The sequence below is a fragment of the Coccinella septempunctata genome, chromosome 5 (assembly GCF_907165205.1).
Source record: "Coccinella septempunctata chromosome 5, icCocSept1.1, whole genome shotgun sequence".
Lineage (NCBI taxonomy): Eukaryota > Metazoa > Arthropoda > Insecta > Coleoptera > Coccinellidae > Coccinella > Coccinella septempunctata.
In genome coordinates, this window is record NC_058193.1 from 29,929,471 (window position 1) to 29,949,094 (window position 19,624).

General features: G+C 39.5%; 1 protein-coding gene across 1 annotated transcript in view; it reads right to left on the reverse strand.

Annotated features, from left to right (window-relative positions):
* The window catches only part of LOC123314399 (adhesion G protein-coupled receptor B2-like), a 139,021-nt gene that overhangs the window by 28,396 nt on the left and 91,001 nt on the right, over window positions 1–19,624 (reverse strand). The window contains exons 9-10 of the mRNA XM_044899682.1: window positions 12,896–13,138; window positions 5,934–6,106 (exon numbers count right to left, since the gene is read on the reverse strand). Of these exons, the coding sequence (XP_044755617.1) occupies window positions 5,934–6,106; window positions 12,896–13,138 (416 nt within the window). The remainder of the gene's footprint in view (window positions 1–5,933; window positions 6,107–12,895; window positions 13,139–19,624) is intronic.

The following is a 19,624-nucleotide window of genomic DNA, read 5'->3' on the forward strand; positions in this document are numbered from 1 at the left end:
TAACCCCCTTACCAAACTATAACTATACAGGGTGTTTTCAAAGTTGTGGCTTTTTTTTTTTGACAGAAGGTATAACCAAAAATTGTCAATATAAAATATCCAAGGTGGCTTAGATACAACCCCTAGAAATTCGACAAAATTGCATCGAATTTCGAGTACGGGACTGTGGAAGGCGACTCCGGCATCGCCAAATCGGATTAGATGCATCAGGTCACTTTTGAGAGAATCATAATTGTTGTATCGTGCAATTTAGGGTGAGAAAAATGGAGAAAATCGAGGCAGTTTCTTGAAAGTGCTTATATTAGTTATGTTGAAGAAGTGCTATGATGTTTTTCCATTTCATCCCATTTTTACGACGATTGTTGGAATTTTCGAACCAGAAGATTGTTCGATGCCCATTGCGAAAAAATTCGATAATAATTCAGACGAATTTTATTGGTGAGATTTTGAAGTATTATTCTATTTTTTACACTTGTGTCCTAAGTCTCTTCTGTCAGTGGGTATCGAAATAAGCCATTTCATACAATCGTGTAAGTTACTGAAAAATAATGAGAACAATTCGGCAATCCTAAGTTTCCATTTTCATTACCACATAAATATCGAACGAGCCAATATCCTAAACGAAACCACATGGTCGAATCAGGAGATAAGTTTTTTACTTAGAACATAAATACATGGAATGGACATTGACGTGCTATGAATGTATTTGTTGTGGTACAAACATTCGATGCTTCTCTGTCTAGCGCGACACTGAGTTAGTGGCGTAAAATAAATAAATTAATGTAGCTCCCCCTTTTTGTACGGAAAAATGACGTGACAATGATATCAGATTCAACTATCTCAATTGTGATTGGCGACACTAAGCAACTATCTCACTCCAGTCTTTGGACAACGACAAATGTTTATTTTCCATTCCTTGTATCTATGTTCCAAGGTTTTTTACCACTGCTTTGCGACAATTCAGCTAACAAACGGTGTATGATCGTATTAGGATCTATTTCAGTAATCATTTTCAATTTTGTTTTCATCTTTGTCATTTTGAAAGTTTTGTATAGGTTATTTTCGGTGAAACGCTTCATTTTGACCAGTTCTACCTTCTGTTGGAAAAAAGCCTCACCTTCAAATACATCCTGTATTTCTACAACTGTAAATAATAATTAAGGAAATGCAGTTTGTGCTCATGAAAACATGGATCAGCTCTTTCCCTCGAGGAATGAATCATTTCCTTGCTCGAGTGAAATGAATCCTGTTTATATCGTAGACGTGACAAATTATCCCCATTTCGAGAGGGGAATTAACCTCATAACTTTATTATCCAGGAGAAAACACATCAGAATATCATGAAGTCGTTGAATATTCTTATTAGGGACTTCATTTTGTTGTCATGTTTACAGCACGTTTATCGAAAACCCCGTCTGCCCGCCATAACGACGTCGTAGCGAGTGTGAAATCCGTTTTCACACCCCCGCGCATAAAAACGGGACGAATCCGGGGAAGTTTTTTCAATTAAGAGTAAATTTCACGGTATCGCGTCACGGACGCGTCCATAAAGAGTCATCATTCTCTCGTTTCCGCAGAAACCCGGCCGCCGCCGACGTACGAGAAACGGGGACGGGCCTCGTAGATAATAAATCGGACTCCCTGGCGAAAAGCAGAAAACTCAAAGTTTCCCCCCGTGTTATTAACATCTGTTTATTCGGAGTTTTTTCATCTGGACTAATGCCGCGCGAGCGTCTCATCCTGCGGTCGTGGGCGTCTTGGGATTACCGCATGAAAATATCTGATACGATGGGCTCGGCTCGGATAATGCGTGTCTTTTTTGTGGTGATAAAGGAATGCTTCGTCCTTTCTAGAAGTGAAAACTTTCGGGCCATGCTTCGCTATGTAACTCTCATTCGGATAGATTCGGCTTGAAGCGACTGAAATCAATCAGATTAGGAATAAACTCATTGTCTGCTTTTCACAGGTTATTACTCAGTACAGATGCGCCTGCTTATAACGCGCTGAAGTACGCAGAATCGTCAAAATTGGTATCGTCCCTTCTAAAGCGAACGTCTACACCTGCGCCTTACTTGACGCGTCTCTAGAGGAAGCAAGTATGCGGATTCCTCTCTCTTTCTCAGAATAAATTGGAAATTATTTCAACTGCAGCGGCTGTCGTGAATATTTATCATGGATGGGCCGTGAGTTTATGTAGGCTTCAACTCCATCTTCAATTTTTCCTCTTATGACAAAATTTTTACCCTATTGATTAGTATATTTACCATTTCTGGATTTTCGTTCTGATTTTTGGGACAGGAAATTAAATCTTGATATTATTTTTTGAGGTACCTAGCATCAGATTCCTCTTTACGACCTATTCACTATTTAGGAGAACCTGTTTTACATGCCCATGAAACATATCTCAGAATTCTTCCATCATTTGCGTTTGGTTTGGTTTAACTCACACCTATCTTCATTCTGTCATGGAAATTAATTTTAGTAGTAAGAGGAACTTCTTCTGCTTTTGAACATTCTAAAATTTTCGACAAAAAATTCAGATATAGCAAAGTAATGAAGAAGTTCGTCATGTAGGAGTATTATGTACGAGGATGTATTGATATCTAGTTATCCTAGACCAGTTCCACGCATAAAAAAATATTGCTTTACCATAGAAACGAACAATATCTCATTAGAAGTGTCAGTGTGGAGTTTGAGGTTAAAAAAGTAAACCAGAGTTACGCAATAAATTGAATGAAATAAGATGTCCACCGAAATTGTGAATATCGAAAAATTGGAATATCGGGCCATCATCAAGTACCTGTATTTAAAAGGGTTAAGGGGTAAGCAGTTTTACGAAGATATGCTTAATACCTTTGGTGATCAATGTCCTTCGTATACGACCGTGGAAAATTGGACTGCAAGCTTCAAAAGAGGTAAATTTTCTATTGAAGATGATGACCGATCGGGAAGGCCAGTTTCTGTGTCAGTATCGATGCAATTCATGACATGATTTTATCAGACCTTCGAATTGGGCTCAAACGGATATCTGAAGCACTGAATATTTCATACGAACGCGTTCATCATATAGTTCACGTCAATTTGGACATAAGAAAAATTGCTGCAAAATGGATCCCCAAATGTTTGAATGTTGACCAAAAGAGTGCAAGGGTAGAAGCATCGCATTCGTTCTGTGCTCGATTTGAAAACGATGTAGACTTCTTAAACTGAATTGTTACTATGGATGAGACTTGGGTACATTTCTACGATCCAGAAACAAAGCAACAGTCGATGGAATAGCGACACTCTGGTTCTACAAGACCTGAGAAGTTTCGTGTCCAAAAATATGCTGGAAAAGTTCTAACTTCAGTTTTTTGGGATTGCCATGGAGTAATCATGATTGATTTTTTGGATAAGGGTAGAACAATAACCGGAGATTACTATTCGACATTACTGACCACTCTACGGAAACAAATTTTAAGAGAAAAGACGCGGAAAGCTATCCAAATGTGTTTTGTTTTTGCAGGACAACGCCCCTGGACACAAATCTCAAGTTGCCATGCAAAAATTCGTGATTTAGGGTTTGAATTTCCAGAACACCCCCCTTATTCACCAGATTTGGCTCCATCCGACTATCATCTCTTTCCTCAAATGAAAAAAAGTTTAAAAGATCGTAAATTTTCTTCCAACGAGGAGGTAATAAAAGCTCTGGAGGTCTGGTTTGCAGAGCAAGAAAAAAAACGTTTTTTTAAAGGTCTAGATACGTTGCAGGTTCGCTGTAATAAATGTATCCAATTAAGAGGAGAATATGTTGAGTAATAAAATATTTCCACATTGAAATTTTTTTGGTTCTATAGTAGGCTAAGAATTTTTCAATATATCCTCGTAATATTGACGGTCTATCATAGGCAGTGACTTTGAAATTTTAATGAAGAAGTTAGCCATTTAGCAGTATTATGTATTATTATTCGTTTACCACGTATTCTCAAAAAGCAGAATATAACAAATGAATTCATCGAGGACATGGCATATTTTTGAAATGTTTGCTATATAAGTACTACATAATTTTTTTTCAGCCTATCCAATTTCTTTCAGACTCTATCAAGCAGAATTATTTGAAATTTTTAGGAGTATATTATTAAAAAAAAGTGTTGAAGTTAAACAGAAAGCTTATTGTTAATATTGAAGATTATATTATTTTTCTTCCTCATCACTTTTGTCGGCATAACCTTCCCTGCTCTTCCAAAGCGACCGCCACTGTTTAATTTTCTGAAATTTAATATTTCATCAAACAGTTTTCAGCACGTTCTAGTCTAATTGATTTTTTTTATAAATATTCCTGCGTAACCTAACCCATCGTTTTCTCCCAATCTCTGACATCCATATTTCGCGCTACATTCTTCCAGAAAGGATACGAGGATGAATCTTTTATGAAGACTTAGTTCCAGTTCCTAATGTGCATTTTCAGTGTGATGTTTCCTGTCCCCATTCGTTCTGGTCTAATATGAAACGAAAATTAAAATTTTCATTACATTTTCTCCTTCCTCCCTTCGGTTTTAAGTGACAAGCCAAGGCCTCGTGTCTCGTCTGAATAATTCAGCGTTCATAACAAAAAAACAGACAAGATTCGTTGCTGCGATATTAATATTCAACGGATTTGAAAATATCCCTCCCCTAGAATTACCGGAAGAATCTTTTCATTTCTCTGAGAGGGGGCTTTATTTGTGGAACATCCAAAGGTTTTACAGAAAAATTGCTACAAAGTTTGTTGAAGAATGCCACTACGGGATGTTTCCATCTGAAATCTCTTTCTTTATTCTACCATTTCGTTTCATTTACAAAACAGAGACGGAAGATAACAACAATCGTGCGTTTTCTCAATGAGTTATCATAAAAAAAAGAGTTCAGACCCTCATTGAGTTTAAGAATCAACGATTGTTCACTGTTATTGGATATTTTTTAATTCATTTCGTAAACTATATTCACACTTAGTAATTAAAAATTTCGAAGTGTTGCATGCAACTAGAAAACTCATAGTTTTTGAACGAAAAAGATAGAAAAAAAGAACTGGAAAGGTGTGTTGATCTGTGTGATCAACTGATTCAGGTCCATACGAATTTTGATGTCCGATTTTTAAAGTTGCACTTTTATTTTGTTTATTGTAAATTTGATAAATGCTGCTTTGAACTAGCTGATTGCCAATTTGCTCCTGATTAATGCCAGTTTGAAATTGATGTTGCCATTTTATTTTGACCAAGGGGGAGCGCCCACCAAACAATAGCGTAACACTGACATGGCACATACATGACAAAGACGATGCAAAATAATAGATAACTGAAATTTCACTCAGATGTGCGCTATCTGAAAATTATGAATCACCTTTGTCACGTATGTGTCATGTCAGTGCTACGCTACTTTGGTGGTCGCTCCCACCAATGTCAATTTGGTTCCAATTAGAGCCAATTTGAACTAAAATAATTCCATTCACTGTTGTGCGTTCTGAGATATCTGCTGGGTCAAATTTATACATGTGATTTCAGCCTGCAGTAATGTCTTAACTACCAACAAGAGCCTTCATTTTTTTGTGCAATCTTCTTATTATTTTGGCCAGGGTTTGGTGAGCTTTCAATTAATGCATTCGAATGTTTCAAGACAGAGTAGTTCAGTCAAAACGAGTTTAATTTGGCCAGTTTTTATTCGCTTTTAGTTTTCATGAGATTCCTGAGAATGCTGCCTTCTCATTACCTAATAAGTTTCTGTGATTCCAAAAGGCAAGAACGAATCTGATAGCTAACCAGTACCTCATATATTTCAGATTGCAAAAAGAAGAGCAGATAGAGCTCTAAGTACTTTGATTTTGATTTTTATAGTCCTCAGTGCATTTTTACCGAAATTATGTTCGGTGTTTCAATCAAGAGCTCATTATCCAATAAGATAATATTTTCGTTACCTACCTTTTTCCTGACAGGGGAAATCTCAAAAACGGCGATTTCGTCCTATCGACTTCCACCAGACTGACGTCAATAGCACCGGAACTCCGATGAAAAACCGACTGAGTCCCGTTTACGTAGGGGGAGAAATGGAACAGCGCCATTTCTTTGATGACCCGCTGCAACAGTTCGACTTGCTGGAACAGAAAATGAACGTATGAGCCTCCAGGATGAGGTGGGTTGGCTGATGGAAAAATAGAGATGAAATCTGCCCGGCTCGAGTATGGAAATGGTCATAAACTTCCACGTCATTAAGTTTCATGCATCGCTCCTCTGAAGCGATTTGGGTATTCATGTTACGTTTCTCGAACTCAGTTATGTGTTGATGACGAACTTGCATGAGCTATTGAAACAGCCCGATGAGATATAAGAGACATCTTATAATTTATAAATTTCGAATCATTTGTATAATGAAGACTGTTTATTCATCTTATATGTGTCTGCTTTATTTGTCCCTCACTCGTTATAATTATCCAGTGACTCCTAATGATCATCGTCTGTCTCCAGAAAGAGTCTGGAAAGTGTGAAGAGTATGGAATAATGCTCGAGTTACTTCCAATGATCATCGCCCGTCTCTAAACAGATTATTAGAGTATTATTCAAATATTGTTAGATCGAGTGACTCCGAATCACTGCCGCAGACATGCAATTTTTAGTTTTCCAACTGTTTAGTTGCAGAAGTGAGTACAATGCATTTATATGGGGCCGCGCAGACATGCAACTGAAAAGTTGCAAGTTGCAAGCGAACCGCTTGCAATCAAACTGTTGCGCAACTATCGCGAAACTGAAAAGTTGCATGTCTGCGACAGGCTTAATAGTTGGGGAGCCGACGATGCTAAATCGGGATTTACTCGAGCGTCGTGGAGACCTAGTGGATTTTGAAGATAAGATGGTAGAAAAAAAAGAAGGTTCTATGATGTATGCACTTTCAGCGGTGGGGTAAAAAAAAATCGTCAGGTGTACATACTCGAGCGAGTCAGATTAAGATACTGTATATGCCCTACGTCTCTCTTATTATAAATTCATGTTAATCTGACAGTTTGCGTGGTGTGGCTGGCCGTACGGAAAAGTTGAAAATGGTAAAAAAATCAAATTTTTAGAAGATATGTTAATTGGACCCAAAGGAAGCTACTTTTCAAGAGACTGACAATTCGGACGTGACGCAAGGTCACAGAGGTCCTTTGAAAATGCAAAAAAAATCGTTACTTGTACAAACTCGAGCTTGTCAGATTTTCATACAGATGGTCTCGGTGTTGCAGACGTGTTGACCCATCAATCTGACATTAATCAGAGGGAGTTTTCTTAATCTGAAAGTTTGAAGATGATAAAAAGGCATTTTTTTTTAATATCTCCTTTTCTGTACCTTTGATCGTTTCTGTACTGATTATGAAAGTTGTAGATAATAAAATTCTTCACAACTTGTGTCTGAAGCAATTTTTCATACCGTTAACCGTTTATGAACTGGAAGGTTATAAAGGCGTGGAGCTTAGCCACACATGCGAAACGCTAAGGTCAATGTAGAAACCCAGTCTAAGGGGGAGCGCCCACCAAAGTAACGTAGCATTGACATGGCACATACATGAAAAAGGCGATGCATCATTTTCAGATTTGAACTGAGAACGACATATTTCACGCAACTGACACTTCACTTAGATGTGCGATATCTGAAAATTATGCATCGCCTTCGTTATGTATGTGCCATTGCAGTGCTATGCTATTTTGGTGGGCGCTCATACTTATGTACATTCATCGCCATATATCAAAAACGTTCAAACGTAAAAAAAATTGCTTCGGACAAAATTTGTAGAAAATGTTATGCTGCACAACTTTTATAATGGATGTAAAAACAATTTGAAGCTCAGGAGAGGAGATAATTCGAAAAAACTGATTTTTGTGGACAGTTTTTATTGTTTCGGCTTGCTGAAACTGTCAGATTATATTTTTTCCGTTATTCTTGAATCATTAGCTTCAATGTAAGAAAAATATCCACTGCACTCGAGAATGTACACGTGACGTTTTTTTTCTGCAAGTTTGGCGCCTTCCCACACATTTTCGTCAGGCTTTAATTGTCAGATTAAGATGTACACTTTTCAACATGTAATCAACTACATATATCTTAATCTGACATGCTCGAGTATGTGCAATGATCGTTTTTTTTTACTATCTTAACAGGCGGTCCTAGACAATTCCCCTGAAATACAGGCCTAATTTTTTGCAGAGGTACTCTACAGGGTGCAAGGTATCTCTCCTTATATTAACCTGACACGCTCGAATAAATCCCGAATTTCCCTCTTGGGCTCCCCAACTAGAGGACTTTTAAGTAGTTTTTGAATTAGTTCAAAGTAGTATTGACATACTGCTCGATTGACCATCAATGAATATCCTTCGAGCCAACTTTCATATAATGCGTACAATATTTTCAGTTGAAGTATCATCGAAAAAAAAAATCGACCTCGTTTCATTCCGCATTTTCGAAGGGAGGCCGATTCGGCGACCCGATAAAACCGCAGAAAATCGTCCGACCATCTCCGGGAATCGGATTAAAAGCGGAGAAAATGCGTCAATTCCGGCTCTCCCACGCATCCGAACGCTAGCGCCCATTCAGAGCCGACCTGATTCGCCGGCTCGGGAAGATCGGAATTGGAAGATTAAATTCCCCCGGGAAAATGAGTGAAATATCGGCCGGGAAAGCTGATGGCGGAAGACGAATTGACATTAATTCACTCGACCCGAGCATTAGCGAGACCTCAGGACTAATTTGGAAACTACCAAGTGGAGGGACAATCAATCTGGGACGTCTTACGTAAGGTACTGACAAGGAAGTCTGATGGAGAGTTATCGTTCACTCTCCGGATTTATCGCCGACAGGACCATAAAGTGTTCATCCGGAGTCTGGATAACTAGGATAACCTGGGATGACACATAAATACATACATTACTCTCAGGTACTTGTCAATTGCTCCCGAAATTAATTCAGAGCAAGAGTCAGGATGATCCTCTTCATCATGTTGAAACCAAACGCCCTTCAGAATAAAGGAGATTTGATTGCTTGCTGATAGTTGTTTCAATTAATTAATGAATAAACAATTGTTATACAATACTATTAAACCCAAGTTTGTCCGATCTCGAAGGCCCCCCGGACGTTACGTATTCCTTCGCCAGAATAAAGACTTTTGCTTAACGGGCAATGGGGGATGGTTCTCCGCTCTGTTTTCCGCTCAAATGGGCTTATGCACCAGCCTAGATTCGTACTTCCAGCAGGGGTAGAACTCGGACAGGACGGCGAAAAAGCAAAGCAATTCACCACTCTGTTTTATGCTCCCAGCGGGTTTGCCCACCAGCCAAGAATCTTATTTCCAGCAGGGCTAGAATCCGGACAGGTGGAGGCGTCTCTCCTTTCTTGTGCTCAATGGGTCACAGGCTCGCGCACCAGCTAGCACTGGATAATAGGAAGAGAAGGGTCAGGACAGGGTGGATTGGAGTTGAGGTTTCAAGTTAACAGTACGGAGTGTTGTCTTAGGTCTGCATTCGTTACGCTGAATATACAATACTATCATACCCAAGTTTGTCCGATTTCGAAGGCCCCCAGCCATAATAAAGACTTTTGCTTAACGGGCAATAGAGGATGGTTCTCCGCTCTGTTTTCCGCTCGAATGGGCTTATGCATCAGCCTAGATTCGTCCTTCCAGCAGGGGTAGAACTCGGACAGGACGGCGAAAAAGCAAAGCAGTTCACCACTCTGTTTTCTGCTCCCAACGGGTTTGCCCACCAGCCAAGAATCTTACTTCCAGCAGGGCTAGAACCCGGACAGGTGGAGGCGTCTCTCCTTTCTTGCTCTTGATGAGTCACAGGCTCGCGCACCAGGTAGCACTGGATAATAGGAAGAGAAGAGTCAGGACAGGGTGGATTGGAGTTGAGGTTTCAAGTTAACGGTACGGAGTGTTGGCTTAGCTCTGCACTCGTTACACAGCATTTTGTTGACGTCGGTCCCACCGGGTGTTCTGATACTCGGCATGCTGCTAGTTATCCCCCTTTTAAGAGACAAGAAGAATAATCTAAGAGCGTTAACTACTCTGCACAGAACGTGCAGGGAAAACTGTAGAAAATGTGGGGCTACGGAAGTTAAGTATCGGCTGAAATACTGGCCATTAAGAGCGCTTTGATTATTCGCATAGCAAGAAAAAAAAATGAAATGGCCACCCGAAATCACAGGAAACTCTAAAAAACATGAAACTAAATACAATACGGCGTGGCGTGATAATAAGTACAAGATAAATCACTAATAAACACTACTACTGAATTAATGATTAGCACAGAAGGGATTCGGATCAAGAACTCATACAGAATGACTACTCAGTATCTACATAAAAAATACTCGATATAGAATGAGAGACCGATAGGGATACATCCTCTTTTCTACTCACCTGCGGGGTGCGGAAACGATATGTCCCTGTGTGCCCAAAATCAATGAAATTCGCGTCGATAAAAAGTCTTCACTCTGGATTATCGGTATAATCGAACAAAAACGCGGTTATCTTCTAAATCGTTTTTTAGAACTAAATAGGGATAAAAACGGTCCGAATTCTAATTATGAATGAATCCTGAATTGGAATTGAAATTTTGTTAATTAAAACTGAAAACGAAATGAAAAACCGACGGATCCCAAAATGAGGGTGGTTTTCTGCTTAAAAACCAAACTTCGTTACACATTGTTCTACTGAACTGGAAAATTTTGGAACACACTTCTATATAATGCTTTCGTAGTGGAGTACTCCTTTCAACTCATTAATAGAGGAAAAGTAGGTTATTAACCAGGATTATATCTGCTAAGGTCTAAGCAATGGCTTTGGGTTTCGAATGCAGAAGTCTTGCAACGCGCGAGTTGTACAACAATTGAGACTCAAGTAACGAGGGCCCGACTCAGATGGAGCGGCCACATTCTGAGGATGCAAGACACAAGACTCCCCAAAATAGCTCTATATGGACAGTACAAGCGGTTTAAGGATACACTACATCAATCCCTAAAATCAGTTAATGCCAATCATAACTGGGAACAACTAGCGTTAGACAGGTCACAGTGGAGGTCTTTGGTACACAGTTATAATGGAGACTCGAGAAGGATACAGCGGCGGCTATCCATGCCCGAAGTGTGGTAGGATACGTTGGGTCTCTACAGTCACAGGAGAGCACACAGTCGCTGAAAAATTATAAGTCTGTTCGCACCTTTTTTTTTCCTTTTTTCTTTTCTTTTTGTTTTTTCCCTTTTCGTCTTTTTGTAGATTTATTTCCGGCAACGGGATACAGCAATGAATGAATGAATGGCTTTGGGTTTAGTGGTAAGTAACGAATAATTTCGACACTAATCATCTACAGCTCATAAAAAATGTATTGCCGATTTCGCGGGGCACTTATTGAATGTAATAATACTACCTTTCATTCATGTCCAATTTAATTTCCCTCTGATTCCTTAGGGAGTTCAACAGTCAGCGGAATTTTCCACTTTGAAGTTAAAAAGTTCCTTTTATACTTTGTCGAGTCGTTTGAGAGTATCGACTCGCGGAAGCAGATTCAATCTTGAACGATAACATTGTGTCGCATTTTCCCTGAGAACATTTCTAACGTACACAGGCCCTATCTATATATCAGCAGGTTTCAGTTCGGAATCCTATTTCTGGATTTGCTAGGCTTGGTGGTGCTCCGCACCGTTCAGTAGTGACTGACAGTCAGTTTGCCACGCAAATAGCGCCCGCGGGAGAACCGATTCAAGCCGGAAATCCAGATTCGGTATAACCGGGCACCGAACAAAGGCTGGAGAGGTTGATCGCATCAGCTGCCAGACGAGCTGTGTGGGATTCTCAGAAAACAGGTTGCATGGGGGCTCCTTCTGTGAGGGCCTCTTGTATTGCTCTCCTTGTTAATTGTTCTGACGTCGTTAACGGGAAATGTTACTGATGTTTCCGTGCCGAATTCAGGTTTGAAGCTTATTATTTTCAAATATTTGAAGGATTAAATATGAACAGAGGCTCATTGATCATTTATTTTTGTGACGAAAAGTCTCACAGAGATACGATTCATAATATTTGAGAAGTGTGATGAAATAACCACTGAAGAACTTTTTTTGGAGCATTTAGATACATTGGAATGCTAGGTATGGGAATTTAATTGAACCAGCCTAGACAGAACCTTCAGTGTTCTGCTTTCAAGCAGATATGATTGGCTGTTCTACAAGAAACTCTACCTACAAGGACTTTGTTAGTTTACTGATGGAATCAAACATATCAACCTTTAATGCCATCAGATATCTCGCACCAGACGGATGCAGATCTAACCTCTATCAGTTAGGAAGATGCAACAGATTGCAACTCCTTTGGGTACCTGGACACTCAGGCTTCAGAGGAAAAGGGATCCTCTAGCCAGAGAAGGCTAGAGGATATTTTTTGGATGATTAACAAAACACTCTGCAGGTTTTGTCAGCAAAAGGACGAAACCATTGAGCATATCCTTGGTAGCTGCTCGGCGGCAGACTTGGAACCTTCGGTTTCCTCAAGCTGCATTCCTCTATGACTTTATGCCTTTTCTCGAGTTGAGACTAGCTTTTTGAGCTCGTTTGAGTGCCAAAATAGACCGCACTGGTCGGGGTGGCAAGTCTTACTAGCTTCTGTCAGTATTTAATGCATTCCGTAAATGCCGCGCCTTTTTTGGTGTTCTGATGCACTTGAAAAGGACAGAAACCAAAGCCAGCATCTACTTTTCTTGGTACTTTCAATGATGGTTCGTGACTAGCTTCATTATGATTCTTGAAAATAAGGAAATTTAAGTGTGAGGCTCCAGTTGGATTTGTTATCGAATTTGGACATTGAAAAACCTATAATTTTCATGATGAAATATGTCTCAAAAATGAATTTTAATATTTGTTCTGTACATACTGTGCCATCTATTAGTGCATTTCTCTGTCCCATGATGCCCTCTATGATATCGAAAAGGCCACGTCCTCCATCTGCAAGTTGAAAACGGCTGCTGTTGATGGTGGAAACAACGTTTCTTACTAGGGTTAATAAATGGGCACCTTCTCCAGGGAGCAGTGGACGTCCATGAAGGCGACGCAAGATCGCGCTCATGGTTTCCGAAGGTCCATATGATGTCTCGTAACCTAAGCGGTAGGCCTGGAACTGAAGAATTAACAGTAATAAGAAGGTTTTCTTTCTTGTGTTTGATATTTATGTCTTTTTTTTATTAGTTGGGGAGCCCATGAGGAAATTCGAGATTTACTCGTGCGTGTCAGATTAATATAAGGGGGGTCAGAATAGTAAAAAAAAAACGATCATTGTACATACTCGAGCGTATCAGATAAAGATATATATGTGGTTAATTATATATTGAAAAGTATTTATTCTCTCAATCTGACATTTTGAGCGTGACGAAAATGTGAATGTGAATGTGAATTTTCCATGTGAAATACCTTCTGAATTTCGGAACATTACATTTACACATCACATACTGTTATTCTTTCATTACATTTACAGTTATCATCAATACGAGTATATCCGCTGTAACAAAGATATATCACTTGAAAATGGAAATATATTTACAATGTGAAAGTTTGTCTACTAGATGGGCACATTTATACGATCGTATAGTTCTATAAATGTTCTCAGAATTACAAAATAGTCTTAAACCTGACCGAAATATAATTTGGAATGAAAGGTCGTATGGGGGAACATCAACAGTTCTAAAAGTTCTATTGAATGTCGGATAACGTTTCGATAAACGTTTATTCGTCAATCCTGTAACAGCTCTAAAGTGCTCTACCAAACTGATCAAAATAACTAAATTGTCGTATAGATCTTGCCCATTTTAGTTGAATAAGTGTTGTATATACGAAATGAAAAATTTTATAGAACTTTGTCTTGTCGTGTAAAAAAGTACTGAAAACGTTTACAGGATTTTTATAACACATGAAATTGCTAGCTGGGGGGTATGTACCCCTGACGATTTTTTCACATCTTTGAGAACCTGCAGACGCTTTCCCCAATGCTGAAAGTGCATACATCATAGAATCTTTTTTCTTTCTACCATCTAATCTTCAAAATCCACTTCAGATCTATACAGCCTACATCGATTTAAGGCCTTCGACTCGGTGAATCGGAGAGCGCTATGGAAAATTATGGGACGCCTTGGAGTACCCGAAAAATTCTTAGCAGTGTGCAAAAGCCTTCATACCAACAACACCGCTAGAATACAGCATATTGGCTCTACAACGGACCATTTCTTAACCAACTCTGGAATAAAACAAGGCTGCGTGTTAACGCCTTTACTGTTCAATATTTTCGCCACAGCTGTCTCGATAATTGCTGATATATATGCCTGTAAGAGGTGTTGGAATAAGATTCAGATTTGATGGAGACCTATTGAACCTGAAGCGCCTCAGAGCAAAAACCCGTTCAAAGTTTATCACGGAACTTCAATATGCAGACGACTGCGCACTTATCGCTAGTAGCCCAGAAGATCTACAGATAATGCTGCACACCTAAAAACATATATACGAAGCTTTAGGCCTTAGACTCAATATCGACAAAACCAAAATCCTAGTAAGTCCACCAGAAAGCCTTCAAACACATATCAGCCTGGAGAATGAAACTCTGGAAAAGGCGAACAGTTCGAATAGGTACTTGGGAAGCTTCATAAATACTAGGGCTAACCTAGACACGGAAATATACAACCGTATCAATTCGGCATCACGGGCATTCTGGAAGCTAAAGGTCAGAGTGTTTCAAAATCACGACCTCAATCTGACGACCAAGACAGCTGTTTACGAAGCATGCGTCCTCCCAACGCTTCTTTACGGAAGCGAAAGCTGGACGCCCTACTGGAGACATTATTAAACAGCTTGAACAAACGCAACAACGTCATCTAAGACAGATAATGCACATCGGATGGTTCCACAAAGTTTCGAATGCAGAAGTCTTGCAACGCGAGAGTTGTACAACAATTGAGACTCAAGGGGCCCGACTCAGATGGAGCGGCTACATTCTGAGGATGCAAGACATAAGACTCCCCAAAATAGCTCTGTATGGTGAATTGACAGAGGGAGCCCGGAAACCAGGAGGTTTAAGGATACACTACATCAATCTCTAAAATCAGTTAATGCCAATCATAACAGGGAACAACTAGCGTTAGACAGGTCACAGTGGAGGTCTATGGTGCACAGTTATAATGGAGACTCGAGAAGAATACAGCGGCGGCCAGATCTGGTTGGTGACTATCCATGCCCGGAGTGTGGAAGGATCTGTAGGCCACGGTTGGGTCTCTTCAGTCACTGGAGGGCACACAGTCGCAATTAGCTCTAAGGAATTATAGGTCTGTTCTTTTTTTATGTCTTTGTGTAGATTTATTCCTGGTGAAGGGATTCAGCAATGAATGAATGAAAATCCTCTTGATCTTCACGATGCTCTAGTAAATCCCGATTTAGCATCATCCTCTCCCCAACCATTGGTTTTGCGTCTCTTTCACAAACGAGTAAAATGGTTAGTTAGTCGAGTGAGCCATCTGGTACAACCACTCTCATGCGTTTCAAATCCAATCCATTTTCTGGAGGTCCTCCCGATTAAAAGTCCTGCTAATTTAACCCTACGAATCAAAAAAGCCCCCTCGAAACGAAATTGATCGAGTTAAGAACTCGGGATAACTCGTTAAACTTCAAAACCGTCTCGGATCAGGGCTTGTAATGCGATTTGAGTAATTGCGCCATTCAGGTCCGATCCCCGCGTCGTCCACCCCATTTACCTGTCCGATTCAATTGAGTCATTTCCTCGCGCCTCGCAGAAAATTCTGAAGTTCTCCTTCGATTCCCGGTGAGTAGATGAATTTCCGGACGGAATCAGCCCGTTCATTACGGATAATGGGAGGGTTATCCGTCCCCGGTCGTCTCCCCGGATCGGAGAAAGAGGGTGAGGTGTTGAAAAGAGGCGATTTCGACGGTGAGATAAATGGAGTTTACCCCGAGTTACTGGCATTTATCATAGTGAATAACTGAGCGTTATTGGCGAGTCCGGGACGGGTCCGGTGAGGATTCGGTCGGGATCCGGTGCGATCAGAGTGATCGTTCTAATGAAACCCCTGGCGATGCCACCATTGCCACCGAGAAGATATGGGAATGCCGAATAAGGGCGGCCCAATAGGAGGGTAGGTACCTTCATTTATTGTTTCAGGTATTAGATGGGCGCTATTTTCAATTCCATTTGCGAATGATAAAGGCGAATGGAAATAATCACTGGTTTATTTATGTGAATAGACTGAAGGTCTGTGTGTTGAGTGTAAGAATGCCTTTGTGGGTTTTGTAGCGGTTCAACCGTTGCTCCGTTAATAATCTGAAAGTTTGAAGTTGGTGAAATATTAAAATTTTCATTTGTAGATCTTTCGATATGTGTTGGACTGTTTTATGTGGGCTTTCTATGTTTGGAAGTGATTCAGTTGAAATTAGAAGTTTTTTCAAGTGAAATCTCGAATTTTTTCGGACATGCAGGCTGTTTTTTTTCTTTAATTGTTATAATTTCTAAACGAGTTGGAGTAAGAAACTCCCGAATTTTGGAGGATTTAAAATATTTTCTTGTTTTCTGCAGGTTCCTTCAGACCCCAAAGGTGTAAATTTTGAGGTCATCGTATCTTCAGTCGCTACTTACTACAAATGGAGATTGTCCGATTTTGTCTTGGAACATGGATACATGGAATGGAAAATAAACAACTATTGATATCCATAGACTGGTGTCTTGACGAATTTTTATTATTATTCTCAGGATTTTTCGACGTCAACTTTCGAGTCGTTTATCCTTCGATAAAAGTAACCGCAAATAGAAACTTGATACATATTCTGAAAGAGCAACTCTTCTAGTAAAAAATCTGAGGATTTCATCCATCTCGGCGCAATCGTTCGGTTTTGACGAACTTTTAACTGAACTCATCTTTTTCAGGATTTTTCGAAGGTCAGATTTGAGTCCTTTATGTCTCAATAATAGTAACCGAAGAAGAAAATGTGATACATATTCTGAAAGAGCAACTCTTCTTGTAATAAATCTGGGAATTTCATTCATCTAGGTGCAACCGTTGGGTCTTGACGAGTTTTTAACTGAACCCATCTTTTTCAGGATTTTTCGAAGGTCAGCTTGGGAGTCGTTTATCTCTCGATAAAAGTAACCGTAGATGAAAATGTGATACATATTATGGAAGAGCAACTCTTCTAGTAATAAATCTGAGAATTTCATCCATCTCGGCGTAACCGTTCGGTCATGACGAATTTTTAACTGAACCCATCTTTTTCAGGATTTTTCGAAGGTCAGATTTGAGTCCTTTATCTCTCAATAATAGTAACCGAAGATGAAAATGTGATACATATTCTGAAAGAGCAACTCTTCTTGTAATAAATCTGGGAATTTCATTCATCTAGGTGCAACCGTTGGGTCTTGACGAGTTTTTAACTGAACCCATCTTTTTCAGGATTTTTCGAAGGTCAGCTTGGGAGTCGTTTATCTCTCGATAAAAGTAATCGTAGATGGAAATGTGATAAATATTCTGAAAGAGTAACTCTTCTAATAATCAATCTGAGAAGTTCATTCATCTCGGCGCAACCGTTCAGTCTTGACGAATTTTTAACTGAACCCATCTTTTTTAGGATTTTTCTAAGGTCAGCTTGGGAGTCGTTTATTTCTCGATAAAAGTAACCGTAGATGAAAATGTGATACATATTATGGAAGAGCAACTCTTCTAGTAATAAATCTGAGAATTTCATCCATCTCGGCGCAACCGTTCAGTCTTGACGAATTTTTAACTGAACCCATCTTTTTTAGGATTTTTCTAAGGTCAGCTTGGGAGTCGTTTATTTCTCGATAAAAGTAACCGTAGATGAAAATGTGATACATATTATGGAAGAGCAACTCTTCTAGTAATAAATCTGAGAATTTCATCCATCTCGGCGCAACCGTTCAGTCTTGACGAATTTTTAACTGAACCCATCTTTTTTAGGATTTTTCGAAGGTCAGCTTGGGAGTCGTTTATCTCTCGATAAAAGTAACCGTAGATGAAAATGTGATACATATTATGGAAGAGCAACTCTTCTAGTGATAAATCTGAAAATTTCATCCATCTCGGCGCAACCGTTCGGTCTTGACGAATTTTTAACTGAACCCATCTTTTTCAGGATTTTTCGAAGGTCAGCTTGGGAGTCCTTTATCTCTCGATAAAAGTAACCGTAGATGAAAATGTGATACATATTATGGAAGAGCAACTCTTCTAGTAATAAATCTGAGAATTTCATCCATCTCGGCGCAACCGTTCAGTCTTGACGAATTTTTAACTGAACCCATCTTTTTTAGGATTTTTCGAAGGTCAGCTTGGGAGTCGTTTATCTCTCGATAAAAGTAACCGTAGATGAAAATGTGATACATATTATGGAAGAGCAACTCTTCTAGTAATAAATCTGAGAATTTCATCCATCTCGGCGCAACCGTTCAGTCTTGACGAATTTTTAACTGAACCCATCTTTTTTAGGATTTTTCGAAGGTCAGCTTGGGAGTCGTTTATCTCTCGATAAAAGTAACCGTAGATGAAAATGTGATACATATTATGGAAGAGCAACTCTTCTAGTGATAAATCTGAAAATTTCATCCATCTCGGCGCAACCGTTCGGTCTTGACGAATTTTTAACTGAACCCATCTTTTTCAGAATTTTTCGAAGGTCAGATTTGAGTCCTTTATCTCTCAATAAATAGTAACCGAAGATGAAAATGTGATACATATTCTGAAAGAGCACGTTGGAAGGTTTCTAAACGCATCTTAAACAATTAAATCACAATTGATTCCACACCAATATACTGAAAATTTGATTCAAGAGCTAAAAGTAAGTTTTCTCAGTTCAATTTTTGAGCAGTGTAAATATCTCGGAGGGGGACAATCTCGATGATTCGATCGTCGAACTCCATTAGGGATGAAATCGAGACGTCTGGGACAGGTGCACAGACCGATCTCCGTATCAGAAAGGGATTTGTCTGTCCCGGAATCGCCCTGCAATCATTACGCCATATGTGCACCGACAAGACAGAACCGGTCCTATTTCCTCCAAGTACGTGTATTTTATCGGGTAATGGAGGACTATTTTCTTCTACGCGATGCTGGAAATGGTCATAACTCCGAACGATAGGACGTAGCGTGAACCACAATTAATTTGGTGGTTGCGGCTCACGATCCAACCGAGAAATGGAATTATATCTGGCGAAGAATAGGATCGGGGGTTCGGTTATATTCTTTTTGATTAATTCGAACGGTGGAAAATTAAATCATCAGGTTGTGGGGGAGTTTTTTTTCCGGTTGAGGTGTAGAGGGTCAGTGAAATGAAAGAATTTTATCTGAAGCATTCTCGTTTCGATAAAATTCATTCTCGGGTGTATTAGGTGATGAAGTATCTCCTTTGCTCCATTCATCTTTCTTTTTGTTTTGGACTTATTCTATTTTAATTCATTCATGGATTTCAAATTCCAAGAGGAAAATAATTTACTTTTCATTCGAGTGTTTTCTTTGGAAAACCAGTTACGTTTTTGAGACCTTCTTATGGGGATGAATATTGTGAATACACTGCTCGAGAATTGAAGTGAATAAGATCATGAATA